Source organism: Patiria miniata, unplaced genomic scaffold (genome assembly GCF_015706575.1).
Source record: "Patiria miniata isolate m_02_andy unplaced genomic scaffold, ASM1570657v1 HiC_scaffold_7, whole genome shotgun sequence".
Taxonomy (NCBI): domain Eukaryota; kingdom Metazoa; phylum Echinodermata; class Asteroidea; order Valvatida; family Asterinidae; genus Patiria; species Patiria miniata.
Window position 1 is genome coordinate 26,150,047 of NW_024037074.1, and position 13,842 is coordinate 26,163,888.

The following is a 13,842-nucleotide window of genomic DNA, read 5'->3' on the forward strand; positions in this document are numbered from 1 at the left end:
AGTTAAAACCATCAATACCCATTTCAAATTTTCACTTCGGTAGGGTTCATTTTAACTACGAGTTAAAGTGATTGCAGGATAAGCCAATAAGCCTCTTTTTTTTATAAACCCGGTCATCTCATTTTACAAAATTTCCTTGTACAATTAAGTAATGTAAAGGTAAAGTGCATACAATTAATATCGGTCTACATTACAGTAATAGACAGGATACGGCTTACAACCAACTTATGAAAAGTTCCTTTCCCTTTTCTGGTCGTGCAAAGACCTACTGTCTTCCTCGTGGTACAACCCTGCACAGTATACATCTAACAACATCGAACAGGGATACTTATATAAAGGAAATGACACGAAACTGTGCAATTGAAAATACTTTGCAACCGGAATTTATGGAATTTGTGGGGCAAGCATCCTGCTTGCTAACTCTCTGTTGCTGTTTCAGTTATTGTTGATGAATAATAGATTTCGTGTTTATGTGGACTTAACATGCAGTCTAGGGTATACATATGACTAGTCTTTACAGTAGATAGTTTCGGTTAACGCAAGTGTATACGGTAGCCGAACGTGAATCACGGTTATTTTCATAGGTGGAATTTCTGTCTTTAATGCATGTACTGTCGACTTCTCCGCGCTATTACATGCGTTAGAGATATTTTGTTTTTGACATGCATACATGTTTTGCTTGGCATGTAGCGATTCTCCTCACATCAATTATAAGAGACTTTGTGCATCCAAATTTCAAACTGGAATTGATCTGGTCCCATCTTGACAGTTTCATAATAATATGCGAGGGTTAATAGGGTATTTATCAGTTCTTAAACCTTATGTTTGTTACGTTTAACCCAGACTTTGGAAAAGAGAGATCAAGAAACGACGCACAAAGACATAATTTTCTCATTTTCTTGATATCCAAGGCAGTGTCAGCTTAAGGGAAACCTCTTTATACATAAACAGTATGCAGAAACTTCGATTATTTTGTTGTGATAGTAATTGTCAAAATTATCAACTGTAAAATGCCTTCATAACATTATTGAAACAACAATTTCCTTAAAAATTGTTGCGAATGTCTATACATAGATGGTCCATAATTAGATGTATCAAGTTTATTCCAAAAAGCTATAAAACATTTTTTGTAATCGAATCATGTAATCATTTGTAAATGTTTAACAATCTACTTTTATCGTTTTATTAATATATAAATGTAGAACATTCATGCAATATCCTAGAAACCTTGACTTGAATTGAGTCTCGAGTGTTATATATGGGATATACTGTGTTGCAATTTTACGTATACAATTTAAGTATAAAATAGTTATAATTATGAATAATAACTATACATAGAAATAGTACAATCTATAATATGGTTTTCATAAATGTATTGCATGCAGTTATAACTTTATCAAGTTATCAATTTATTCTTTTCTAACCCTCTTCCAAAAATCAAGTTATCAATTTATTCTTTTCTAACCCTCTTCCAAATTTCAGGTACCACGACGTCACTTTGATCGTGTCATTAAATTTACAAACAATGTGAAGCTGCAATACACCTTCAAGGAATGCACCGTTAGCATTGTCAATCATACTGGAACTCGTCTTTATAATACATTACCGAAATCCAAAGTAACACTTCGGTGGTTTGTAATCTGTGCGTAGATGGTCTTGTCTCCCGTGCCCACGGTGGACCGTTGGATCGAGTCAACGGTTGAACCAGAGCAACCCGCCGAAGAATCCAGCTCTAAGTCGGCATACACCAAGCTGGCCTCCGCTTCAGTTCCGGAGTCCACCAGTTCCGCGACACTGTACCCATTTTTGTCCAGGTTCCATTTGACCCGTTTGGATTTCTTCTTTGGTTTGATGTAGATGGTAGAGTCCTGTGCCGTGTCGTTTTCGATGGGCGGCTTTAGAGCCGGTCTGTTCTTGATGCCGTTCCTCCTGCGCTTTTTGGATACCGCTTTCAGCGGAATACCGGAGCTCGATAAGAACTGATCTTCCTCTAGGTCTCTGGGCTGACCCCTCCTTGGTTTGTCCGGGACGGCGTAGAGTGGGCACGGCGCAGAGTTGTTAGCGGGCTGGATTTGGGCTGGAGAGGTCACGGCAAAGTAGTCTTCGCGGATGTCCCCGCCGCTGCTGCGTCGAACCTTGTCGTACCTGAGGCTTGTCGCCAACGGTTTCCTGTGTCTTTGCCTGCGCCGCCGCAAGCAGCAGATGCAGAGGATGACAGCAATTGTGGCCAGGACAGCCAGAGAGACCGCAATAATGATCGACGTGCTGGGCAGCGTGATTCCAGTCGGTTTTGCGGTAATGGGACGCCGTGAATTCATGACGCCAACCGAAAAGTTGCTGCTGACCATTGCATTGGTTAGGGAGGTGTTGGTCGACGCAACAGTTGTCTGACCCTCGTGTGCTAAGGAGGCAGTGTTTAAGCCAACGGTAGTAAAACCTAACACATCGAGAGGAATCACCGTGATCACGGCAGTCGCATTGCCAGATAATGCGCTAGGGGTAGTGACGAAACATGTCACAGTGATGTTCTCTCGCACCGATAAGATCTCCAAGGACTGCTGGGTTTGATTCAACTCGTAACGATTCCTATGCAGTTCTCTCTTGGTTACTGTGTCTCTTATCACCCACCTGTAGCTTGCGATGCTGGGTTCGCCGATTCCTCTGCAAACCAAGGATGCTCCGGTGCCTTCTTCGGCTGTCACCTGAGCCGGTTTCACCTCGACTCTCGGGAATATCTCCAAGGGTCTCACGGAGCAGGTCCTGGGTCCACTCAGGACCGGGGATGTCATTGTACAGGTAAAATCTACTCCGTTATCCTGCGGTACCAGCTGCCGCTGGTGAGCCACGGGCGATGCCGAGCTGACTAGGACCTCTGTGGAGTCCCCTCTATGATAGGTGACCAGCGGAGGCGGGTTGCCTGTGGAGTTGCAGCGAAGAGTCACCCAGTCACCAACCTGATGAGCCCCCGCTGTCCTGGTGGAGTCAACACGGCACTCTGGCGACCCAGGGTCCGGGGGGATGTAGACCGTCAGGGTGGAACTCCCGGCCGACACGGCCGATCTTTCTGGAAACGCGTATTGGCAGATATAGGTCCCACTGTCCGATTGCTTTAGGTCTTGTATTCTTAGATTGAACTGCTCTCGCCCCGGATCGCCTAGAATCGACAGTCGTGCCTCCAACTCGTTAGGGAGTCGTCTGTATATGACACGGTTGATACTGAGGTACCGTCTGGTCTCCTTGCGGTACCAGTGCACCCTCCTTGCCCCGACATCCCGCAGGTCGCAAGTGAATACGACCGTGTCGCCCACATTTGCAGCGATCTGTCTCTGTGGACCTTCGTCCAGGCTGATTGAAGCTGCATATTGAAGGCTGATAGCGAACACGGCAATGGCAGTAACAACGGGCATTCCCATCCCAGCACACTGCATGTCTACAACTTTCTTGAATTCTGTTCACAGTCTGATCTCTATTGCCGTCGCCGACTACAACATCTCAACAAACGTATGCGTTTGATTTATATCGAGAAAAGGTTGTAACAGGTCGTCTTATAGCAGCGCTGAGCTGATTCACTTTCCGGTCTGACGATGGCTGTCGGGGGCTGAGTGCGTAAACTGGGAACTTGGATCGGTTGCTTTTCTATGAGTCATCGCCAAGAATGCAAGGAGTCCCTGGCCATGACGTTCAAGTTCAATGCACCGTGTCATACTTGTCAGTTTCAATGTGTCATCAACACACATTGTAGCCTTGGGTGACACCCGGGGTATACCCCTCATGATCAGTGGTGGGAACGAATGACGTGTTGTCATTATAGTGTCATTCTCGCGAAAGATTTTAATACAATGAGTCTTGGCTTATTATGGTCAGAACCCTTTAAAACAGAAAGATTGTCAGTAATGGATGTTTGCCAGATGATTCATGGCTACCTGTGTGCAGCATAATTGGTTCTCTCCCAAAAAGGAAGTAGAGAAATTAATTTTTCTACAAGTCTTTGTATTATGCGTTTTCATTAACATTTTAACGTAGGCCTAAGTGTGTTTTATTTTTTTTTCTGATCAGTTACTTTTGGTACAAGCAGTTTAGTTCTACATTCCATGACCACATGGGCCTATAGAGAACTGATCTGCAGGTTGAATCAAGTCTACATGAACATCCTGTATCGAAAATGTCAGGGCGAATCGTGAAATCGGGAGTTGTGGACACCGACCAAAATCACGATTTGCATGCTGTCAACACTTCTCTTGATTAGTTTTACTTTGTTCAACTGAAGGGTCCCATCCAGCTCTGAACAGGATTCTCACCTTGCATGTATGAGAAACTTTTTATGAAATCGGACTCAAGTGCCCGGATCATTACAATGGAGTGGTTGGATGTTTTTTTTCTCAAAATTGTGATAGGCTTCGTCTGCTTTGATGTTTTGAATACAGGTACTAGTCTTGAACACCTTGGACAGTTTTGAGTATTCTCTTGAATTTTTAAAGCGAGGGCACTTTTGTATGTGGTGATGTATTTATTGCGTGACAACCCTATTGTTTCTGAGATGCAGCTGGTGTCTGCATTAACAGTCAGATGACGGATGTATTACAAGTTCCCACGAACCTCGGTATAGAAACAACATGAAATCAGCGGTATTTATAGTTAGGATGTTGCTGTACCATCACCAGTGACCTTCACCATCATTGTGTAGGCAATTTTTTATCCTCTGTAGTAAATGTTGTTAATTGCAGATCATTTGTGGTTGTGTTAGACGTAGACGAATTTCAAATTAGCATTAAAACCGAGGCTCTCAGTGCTAAGCCATTGAATGAATTGAGGGCCTTTTTTTAATCCTCTCATTAAAATACAACGCTGAGCCCTTGGTTTCAGTGTCAATTTGAATTCGTCTTTAGCAATATTAAAAACAAAATGCTGAGTTTAAACACACTGACTGAATACCATAAGAAGAAAACCGCCAAATGGGAATCCTCATGTACCCTTTACCAATTTCCAGTTATTTCAGAAACAATTTTCAGCGTTGCCTTCACCTGTCGGTTTCGTGACCGTGTCTCTGGAATAGTAAACCACAATATTATAATGTTGTTTTTTAAATCGGGCAAGAAAAGCCAAGACAGCGCGGAATTTTAATTATGGTTCTGTCGGTAGTAATAATTTAAAAGAAATAAGATCTTTTTTATACATTCGAGACAACCTAGGACACACAAATATTATCTTCTGACAATTTATAGGCCTATATATATTAGAAAACTCTTGAGTTGAAGTATGTGTGATTTTCCATGCGAACGTAGGGCCTACTGTACATACATTCTTGTAAGTCAAATTTGCTAATTTGGCAAAGCTTTTATCTTCAACAAACACCCAGCCCAACTGAAGTCTTGTGCAAACTCAGTCCCTGAAGTTAGAAATGTATCATTTTGTCGAAGGATTAAATTGAACTGTGTAGGTCTTTCTCCTTTATATGCCTCCTTTTTTCTTTTTCTTTTTGTAGGGAGGAAGGGTCTATTATTGTACTCACCGAAATGGGCTTCTAGCCAAACGAAAAGGAACAGCAATTATGCAAATTGTCATACGCATTTCCGGTAGGTACGGGAAACATTGGAATCGTTACTTCGGTACAGCACCATGCTGCACCTGATGGTGAAAAGAAATGGATTCCATGCTTGTTCACAATTTGAATCGCACGCAGTTGATTTCTCTAAAGTGCTGACAAATTGATGGGCGCACAAGGGCGGATCCAGGGGGGGGGGGGGGGGGCAAAGGGGGCCATGCCCCCCCCCCCCCCAAAAAAAAACGAAACCAATTTTTTTTTTTTTTTATGTGACATCGCAATAAAGGCAGGCAATGAGTACACCACCATCTTTTCCTCAAAAAAACATTGGTTAAAGTGGTCAGAAATTGCCTCAGATCGCACCACAGAGCATCTAGAATCCAAAAAATTTTCGGGGCCCTTAAGCGGGCCCCGAACCCCACGCCGTAATTTTTTGGACCCACTTTTTTGGGGCACCAAAATTTTTTTGGGCCCCCCCAAAAATTGTGTTCTGGATCCGCCCTTGTGGGCGCATGCCAGCTTTTGACCTCCTGCGTACCCTCCGTTGTACATGTTCATAATTTGTTTTCCTCCCGACACATTCGGGTGTCGGGCATGGCATTAAGAGTACGGGTTTTATGACAAAATCACATTGACTTTCTGACTTGCACTTTGACTGCTAAAAAAAACCGGCATGGATGTAACCAAATTAGTCCCTTACAGAAGTACGCATCTGTGTTCCGTGTACATGTACCTTGGTGAAAATAGAGTCTATAATAGAGTCTATATTAAAAGATTTTTGTAAGCATGATTATTAATAAACACTGACGCATGGACTGCGCTTGCTTTCATGTACCTCTTCATGTCGCTAGAGGGCCTCCGTCAACTCAACGTAAACATGGAAACCGGGCAACATTTTCCCAAATAAATCTCTCTTGAAGACATGGTCCAGACATCCTTTAAAGTGTTCAAATGAAAGTTTACTATCTGATGTACAAGGTAAGCTAAACAAATAGTGTGTTTTCCCGCTTCTAAAGTGGCGTCAGGATACTACATTCTTACCGAAATGTATTTAGGAAAAACAACTGCCTGTCAGCTTAGACTATTTCCCTCCCCCCCCCCCCCCCCACCCCCCATTGTTGAAGTCCAAAGGGCAATGGGGTCACGGGAACCAGATTCAGCTAATATACCGCAACGAAGAGCCACACCTATTATAATGTCCAAGATATAGTCTGCTTCGAACAGCAAGATGACGCCACCCAGGCTTTTGATTTTAGCTTGCTGACTGGGTTAAAAACTGGCTATCTTGCAACACGGAGTGGTCTGTCTGCAAATTTGTTGTCATCCCCTACCATCTATTTAGTCTTGCAACGCCCATGTCCAAATGCACAAGATTTCTACCCCAAAACACTTACAACTTTCAACTTACAGGGACTCAAAGATTAACACAGGCTCCTGCCAAATGAATTAAGAACGTCAAGACAGGAAGGCCATCGGGGAAATGAATGTGTTGTGTGCTGCTTTTGTAACCTTCACTCTTCCTTTTATCAAACCCTCTAAAATAGTCTCTGTATGGTTGCCAGTCCTTGTATTGATACGGAATGATCACAAGTTACCAAAATGGTATCCAATTTGATGTTGAAGATGTTTGTCTGTACCAGCCACGGAGGATTCACCCTCTACGCTGCCCTGTTGTGTCTCTATCTGTCCATGAGGACGACTTTCTCACAGTCGCCGGAGTGCATGAGGTGCGATCCTGCGCCTGGGAGCGACGGCAGCTTTGCCGTTGGCGACTCGATAAACTCATTACTTATTACAAAGGGAAGATGAGGGTGGCCGGTCCGGGCCTCAATTTGACCTGTTATCGCTGCGACCTCGCGCCGGAGGACAACGGCATAAACCTCACTTGTACCGTGACCACGTCTGCCTTGAATGAGCAGTGTAACTGCTCCCTGATGCCGCTGAGAATCTTACCGAATGCCACCATCCTACCTCCAGCATCTAGGCCTGAGGTGGGGTCTTATGCAACCTTCGAATGTTACGGGGAGGGTGTGCCTGGTATTGCCCACTACACATGGACAGCCATAAACAGTGAAGACCGAGAGGCAATATCTTCCGAAAACTACACACTTTTGGCCGATGGTCGAGTTATGGTGATGAAAGCACAGGGCGACTTCGAGCTTTTCTGCGCAGTCAGGGTGCCTTCTGGACTTTCAGGCAATTCTAGCGTGATATCAGTTGTAGTAACAGATCCAGCGGGGCTGACAGCGACCCCTTGCCCTGGGGCATATCCCATCGCCGCCGTGCTTGCAGTTCAAGCTGCGGTGACAGTGGCTGCACTCGCATCCGTCTGGTGTCTGTGGAAGAGAATGCAAAAGATCAAGCCACCAGCTCCTCACAACGGATCGCACTCGGAGCAGAGAGCGGATGAGGGCCACGGGGCTGCATTCGTAGAAGCTGGGCACGAAAACCAAGACCATGCCTATGCTACAGTGGACAATGACGAAGATGCCGCAGCAGGCGACAGTTGTGCAAATACGACACCAGATGAGGATCCGACCCATGATACTTCCATCATCTCGGAGTATCTCGATTTTAGGGACTCGCCCAGACATAACAGAAGGAAGAACACTAGACAAGAGTATGCGTATGCGTTCGCTAGCAGGTCTGGGAACACATTATCTGATGAGGGCACGACGGGGAAGTCTCATGATACTTCCATCATCTCTGAGTACCTAGAACTGAGGGACATGCCCACACCTCATAGGCAGGACACATCGGCAAGACAGGACTATGCGTACGCCGCAGTGGACACGAACAACGACACTCAGGCACGTGGGGATGAGAGCATGTCAGCCGATATGGTAATGGAAGCAAAGTCTGGCGATACCACAATCATATCTGAGTATCTTGAATTGGGGGACTCTCTGCCGCAACACAAGAAAAACCAGGAGTGCGCTTCAGGAAGCCCAGATTCTAAATGTCCTACTTTTCAGAAAGCTGAGGGGAAAGACGCTTCAGAAAGCGTGTACGAAAAGGTATCAATAGGCGAGGACGACTAGATGACCGGGCAAGACACGAACGACTGCCGTAGTGAACACCTTACTAGGAATCACGGAGCAAACTGTTTGAGTCAATTATCACTTAGGCCTACATCCTTCGTGTGCATATTTTGTTCACTTTCCAGTTACCCGGTTCGGTATTCCAAAACAGCGATACAAAATGCAAAGTGCTGCCATTGTAGATGCCACTTTGAACAACACAGACGCATATACTAATTATGGTACAGTTATTCACACTTGAATGTTTTTAAGTGTAATACTACAAAAACACAGCGCATTTGGGAGCCTCCTATAATTATAGTCCTCGATACTCACACACAAAATTTCAACTCGTGTGCGACCAAATAAATAAATAATAAAAGTCGCTGAGCCCTAGTTTGTGCAGAAAAGATTCGCGCGTGGATGCCAACTGATTTTCCCCAGGAACACCCTACAAAAATGCAGTCTGTGTATCACCCGTTGTCAACGGAGCCCTCTCCGTAACCAACGTTTGATATATCTGAGCAATGCAAATTCATGCGACCGCGCGCTTGCCAATCCGATTCGACTTTAAAAACTGTGACGTAATTTCGATCAGAAATGTGGACTAAGCTGTTGAGTGTGTCAGTTTGGCTGACAAGTTTTTTTTGGTAATGCAACAACGGGTTGCGGAAGATCAAGACCGCTGAAAGGTCAGAATCTCGAGGTCAAGACGCAGTCTTGTTTTGCATAATTAATCGACTAATACTCTCGCATATCATAAACATTTGTACAGCAAAGGTCTATCATAGACTAGCAAAAAGGACAGGAAATTTGTTGATGAGTTCTACATGTATTATGTGTGATAATGCCGATACCGGCCTGGTTTTGGCTATGATTGTCTTCTTTACAACTGTCGTTGACATTAAGTAAGTCTAAAGGTATTAGTGATTTGTAATCTGACTCTTTAGGCGATATCAATAACAATAGTATGTATTACCATGTACCCACATATTAGTTGAAGACTTTATTAAGTAGTGATTCGTTCATTAAATGTTTTTATTAAGATTGAAAGGTTACGTGATTTTTGGATTTTTATTTAATGTTAGGTTACTTGATACACTTTCTGGCCTTCATGCATACGATTTTTTGAGAAAAGTGCATAGATATTTATAATTTTTTTTCACATCAACATTTTCACTGGCAATCATATGAAGCCGCATACCAATTCTGTTCTGCATCGTTATTTTACATGTAAAAAGCGAATGGGTATCCAGTGCGTATTGTAAACGGAAATCTGCTTTATCGAAAAAAGAAGAATCATTTTATAAGTAACATGGGTGCTATGTTGTACCCGTGCGGCGATGTCTATTAAATGTACATGCTTGTGAGAGCAAAGCGAATCTTAGGATCCCATAACAGCCGTAGCAAATTTGGATTTGTTTTTGGAAGAAAAAAAACCTTACACCCTTCCTAATTAGAAGCGATACATTCGTCATTGAAGTCATAAATTTACTTCATAATTATTTTAATATTCTAAGTATGATTGAAGGTTCAGGAGTGTTCAACTCTCGTGCTGGGCTACCGAGGGAGGGGCAAGGGGAACGTGCCCCCCCCCCCACCCCTGCGGATGTCTGGGTTCCCCTCCCCCCCCCCCCATTTGAAAGCTTGTATTAACAAAAGTACTGCATTGTCAAAATTATACAACTGCCATTTTTATAGTGACCCCTTGATAACGTGATGAGAGCCCCATCATGTACGCCCCAAGTTTGACACTAGTTACGCCACTAGTTCTGGGACAAACAAAATAACCAAAAATAAAAAAAAAGTTGCTGTAAGTTAGTTCAACTGCTTGAATTAAAATGCTAGGTAGTGGCATTTCTCTGAAGCAAGGGATATTTGAAAGTATTGGGAACGTTGCCAATAAAATGGCGCAATTTCCGAATTATTTTGGAAAAGCGTCCATTCCAACCTCCTTTCTCCTGATCACACCATTCGTGTGGTATTTATTCACCACACTATACAAGGAAATAAAATTTCCATGTTGTTCGCACTGCCTGGTGGCCGATTTCTGGAAAGTCCCTTATTGAGTTGCTATAGAGGCTGTTGGCTGTTTTGAAGGAAGTCTGTGAGCTTGCAGGACTGGCAATCAAACCACATGTGTCGCAGGGAACAGGATTTACAAAGAAGGAAAGAGGAAATGGTACAAAAAGATATGTGGATTTACTAAAAATAACATTTCTTTAAAATCCCTGGACGTTTTCGAAGTATACTTGTTCAATTGGATTTGTGTGCATCATAGGGTGGCGAAATTAATTTTGCACTAAATACAATTTGTTCAGATTTTCCTCTTAACTCTATATAAAAATAATAGCACACCGTTTTTGATTCAAATTTGCAAGTCTTCTCTATCGAACGGACAATGCAAATGAGTAATTCTTTACCGTACCAGGGGCGGGGGGGGGGGGTGTGACTGGCCGCATCGTCGCCCAGTGTCACCCCGGTGGAAATTTGTTAGCCTAATATGGTTAATGCGTTTAGGCCAAAAAAAAATGTCTCCGGCTTCTGGTATGGAGCTTGCCCAAAAAGTGGTGCGGCGACGCGGCTTTTTTTTTTTACCTGACTTTTTTGCTTCAAATGCCGTGTGATGACTGCAAATGGTGCGCGACTAAACTTAGTACAAATAGGCCTATATGGGATTGGGAGTCCAGAGAGGCCACATAAAGCTTATTCTCGACCATAACTCCATCTATAAACACGTTAAAATTGTGCAGCAGCAGGATTCCAGTCAAACCAGTGAGTTTGGTGGTTTTGAGACATCATCTTTCATTGAAAAAAAAACTTTTTCATTTTGCCGACGCGCATGGCTACAGCGACGCACGCATACCAGAAACCGGAGACTTTTTGGGGGGGCCTTAACATCCCGTTGCGATAAAGGCATGCATGCAGGCACTGCGTACACCAACTTCTTTTCCTCAAAAAAAGTGGTCAGAAATTGCCTCAGATTGCACCACAGAGCATCTAGAATCGAAACAATTTTCGGGGCCCTTGAGCGGGCTCCGAAGCTCACGCCGTAATTTTTTGGACCCACTTTTTGGGGACCCAATTTTTGTTTTGGCTCCCGACCAAATTGTGTTCTTGATCTGCCCTTGCCCTATGGTGAGAATCCTAGCCAGTTCGCTGCCAGAATGCCGCCTATAAGAACGTTCGTGAATATTCGGTTAATCAAATAATGACGTAATTTAAAAATAATAGGATCTGACACAGATAGTCTCCCTCAAAAAGTCTTTAAAAAATTAATATTTATAAATTGATAAGTCTAATAGATATGTGTACCAATCATTTCCCCCCATACTTGAGAGCTGGCACCGCATGCTCACCAGACCCTGGTCTGTCCGAGCCTCACGCCAACATAAACACTCCGGTCCTGTCTGGAAATACACCAAAGCCAACAGGAACTGGCACGACACTCCCATTTAAAATAATGACTAAGGCAATTAAATAAGTTCTGTCGGTTGCACTTTCTGTCATATAAATAGAAGGACCACTTAGTGAAATCTTGTAAGTGAATTTGGTGTTGAAATCAAGCGAACTCATTAAATTTGCAATCTTGCCTGAAAAGGTATATGCGTTGGGAAAAGTCAGAACATTCTAGGCGGCCTTGATTGAATGCCTTAAATTGAATATACCTTGAATGTGAAAATGGTATACGTACATGTACGTGATAAGGAACTATGTTTATCTTATATATTATTTTACTTAATAAGTATCGGGAAAACATTTAAACTAAATTATAGCATACACTCAAACTACTGTCTGAGTGATGTATGTGGTGCGTTTTGCGAATTTGAAAAGTAAAAATGAAATCAACAAAATTAGCTGGCCTACTGTTTCAGTCTTAAGCAAGACTTGCCTTTTTTTTTCTTTTCTTTTTTTTGCTTTTGAAACGTTGGAGGTCACCTAATTTTGATGATTTGTATATTTCAGGCCAATCCAGTCAGTAGGCAATTTGCAGCAGTTTATTTCACAATCAAGTAAAAAATGAGTAAGAGAGGAATTTATTAAACAACTTCTCTAAATTATGTCAAAAATGAGACATGTACAATTCGGCCTAACATTTATATCGCTTTGCCATCTGTATAACTGTTATATTGAGAAACGGACCTTCTACAGCTAACGTTGAAAAACAATGTCATACTTCCCCATTTAAAATTCCTCAACAGACTTCAGAAATGCCAACTCATACAAGGATATCCTGTGCATGTCTGCATGTGGTTTTCATGGCATGCCCTTGTTTGGTATGAAATTTGTATGCAGCCCCATCATCTGAACCGAAACAACAAAAACGGGAAACGTCGGGTCTGGAGCTGTGAATTGACAATAATTATGTACATCATTGCATTGTACACTGTAAAAAGGTTGGATACAACACTAATGGACAATGCAATTTGCCCAGCATTAGTATGAAATGAAATTACCTCATAATGGGTTGAATTGGGTAACAACTGTCAAGCTATTGGGAAGAATTTGCCCAAGAGTGTAGGCAGTTGATAATTCGGCCAGCATTGGTAGAAACATCAACCCATTTTGCACAACTGTTTTACAGTGTGTATACACAATAAAATATTCAATGCAAAGCTTGTAAACAATCTTTGAATCTAGCCTTAAGGACTTAACAAATGTACCTTGAATGCGAGAATCGTGCGTAAATATTTCATAGAGCAACGTGTACAATCGTAAGCTATGTAACAATATAGATGCTTAGTACTATAACAAAATGTGTACACACTGTGATACAATGTATTATATACTATTGGGAAAGCTCATTAACAAAAAAACCATTACATATAGTCTTTCAAATGTAGGTGCATTTTAACGAATATGTGAAGAATATAATTTGTGTTTTGTAAGTGGACGACCTATAGTTGTACATTATATTTAAAGCGTTTTGCACCTTACATTTTAATAATCTATACTTCATTTTATAAGGTGTACATGTATAGTAAAATGTAGTACTTTTCCACCCAATACTTATGACAAGAGAGCAATCTACATAAAGTATGCATAATGTAACGTGTTTATTGAAACTGTGTTACCACAAGCATTATATTTACACTAACTGCACTTGTGCTTCTAATGCTTTTGATAGCTTACAAAATATATCAAAAATATAACATTAGTCAATTTGGCCAACTATAGCTATTTTACAAGAAGTAATGTTTAGAATTTCAGACTTTTTTAACATTTCAGCAGATTGCAAATGCATGATTATGAGATTCCAATGCCACAAATTGCGTGTAT

General features: G+C 42.2%; 1 protein-coding gene across 1 annotated transcript; it reads right to left on the bottom strand.

Annotated features, from left to right (window-relative positions):
* Nucleotides 1-1,280: 1,280 nt before the first annotated feature.
* LOC119744453 lies at nucleotides 1,281-3,495 on the bottom strand. The gene has a single exon (XM_038220384.1). It carries the CDS (start codon nucleotides 3,426-3,428, stop codon nucleotides 1,593-1,595), a length of 1,836 nt encoding a protein of 611 aa, XP_038076312.1. The 5' UTR covers nucleotides 3,429-3,495; the 3' UTR covers nucleotides 1,281-1,592.
* Between the last annotated feature and the right edge of the window lie 10,347 nt (nucleotides 3,496-13,842).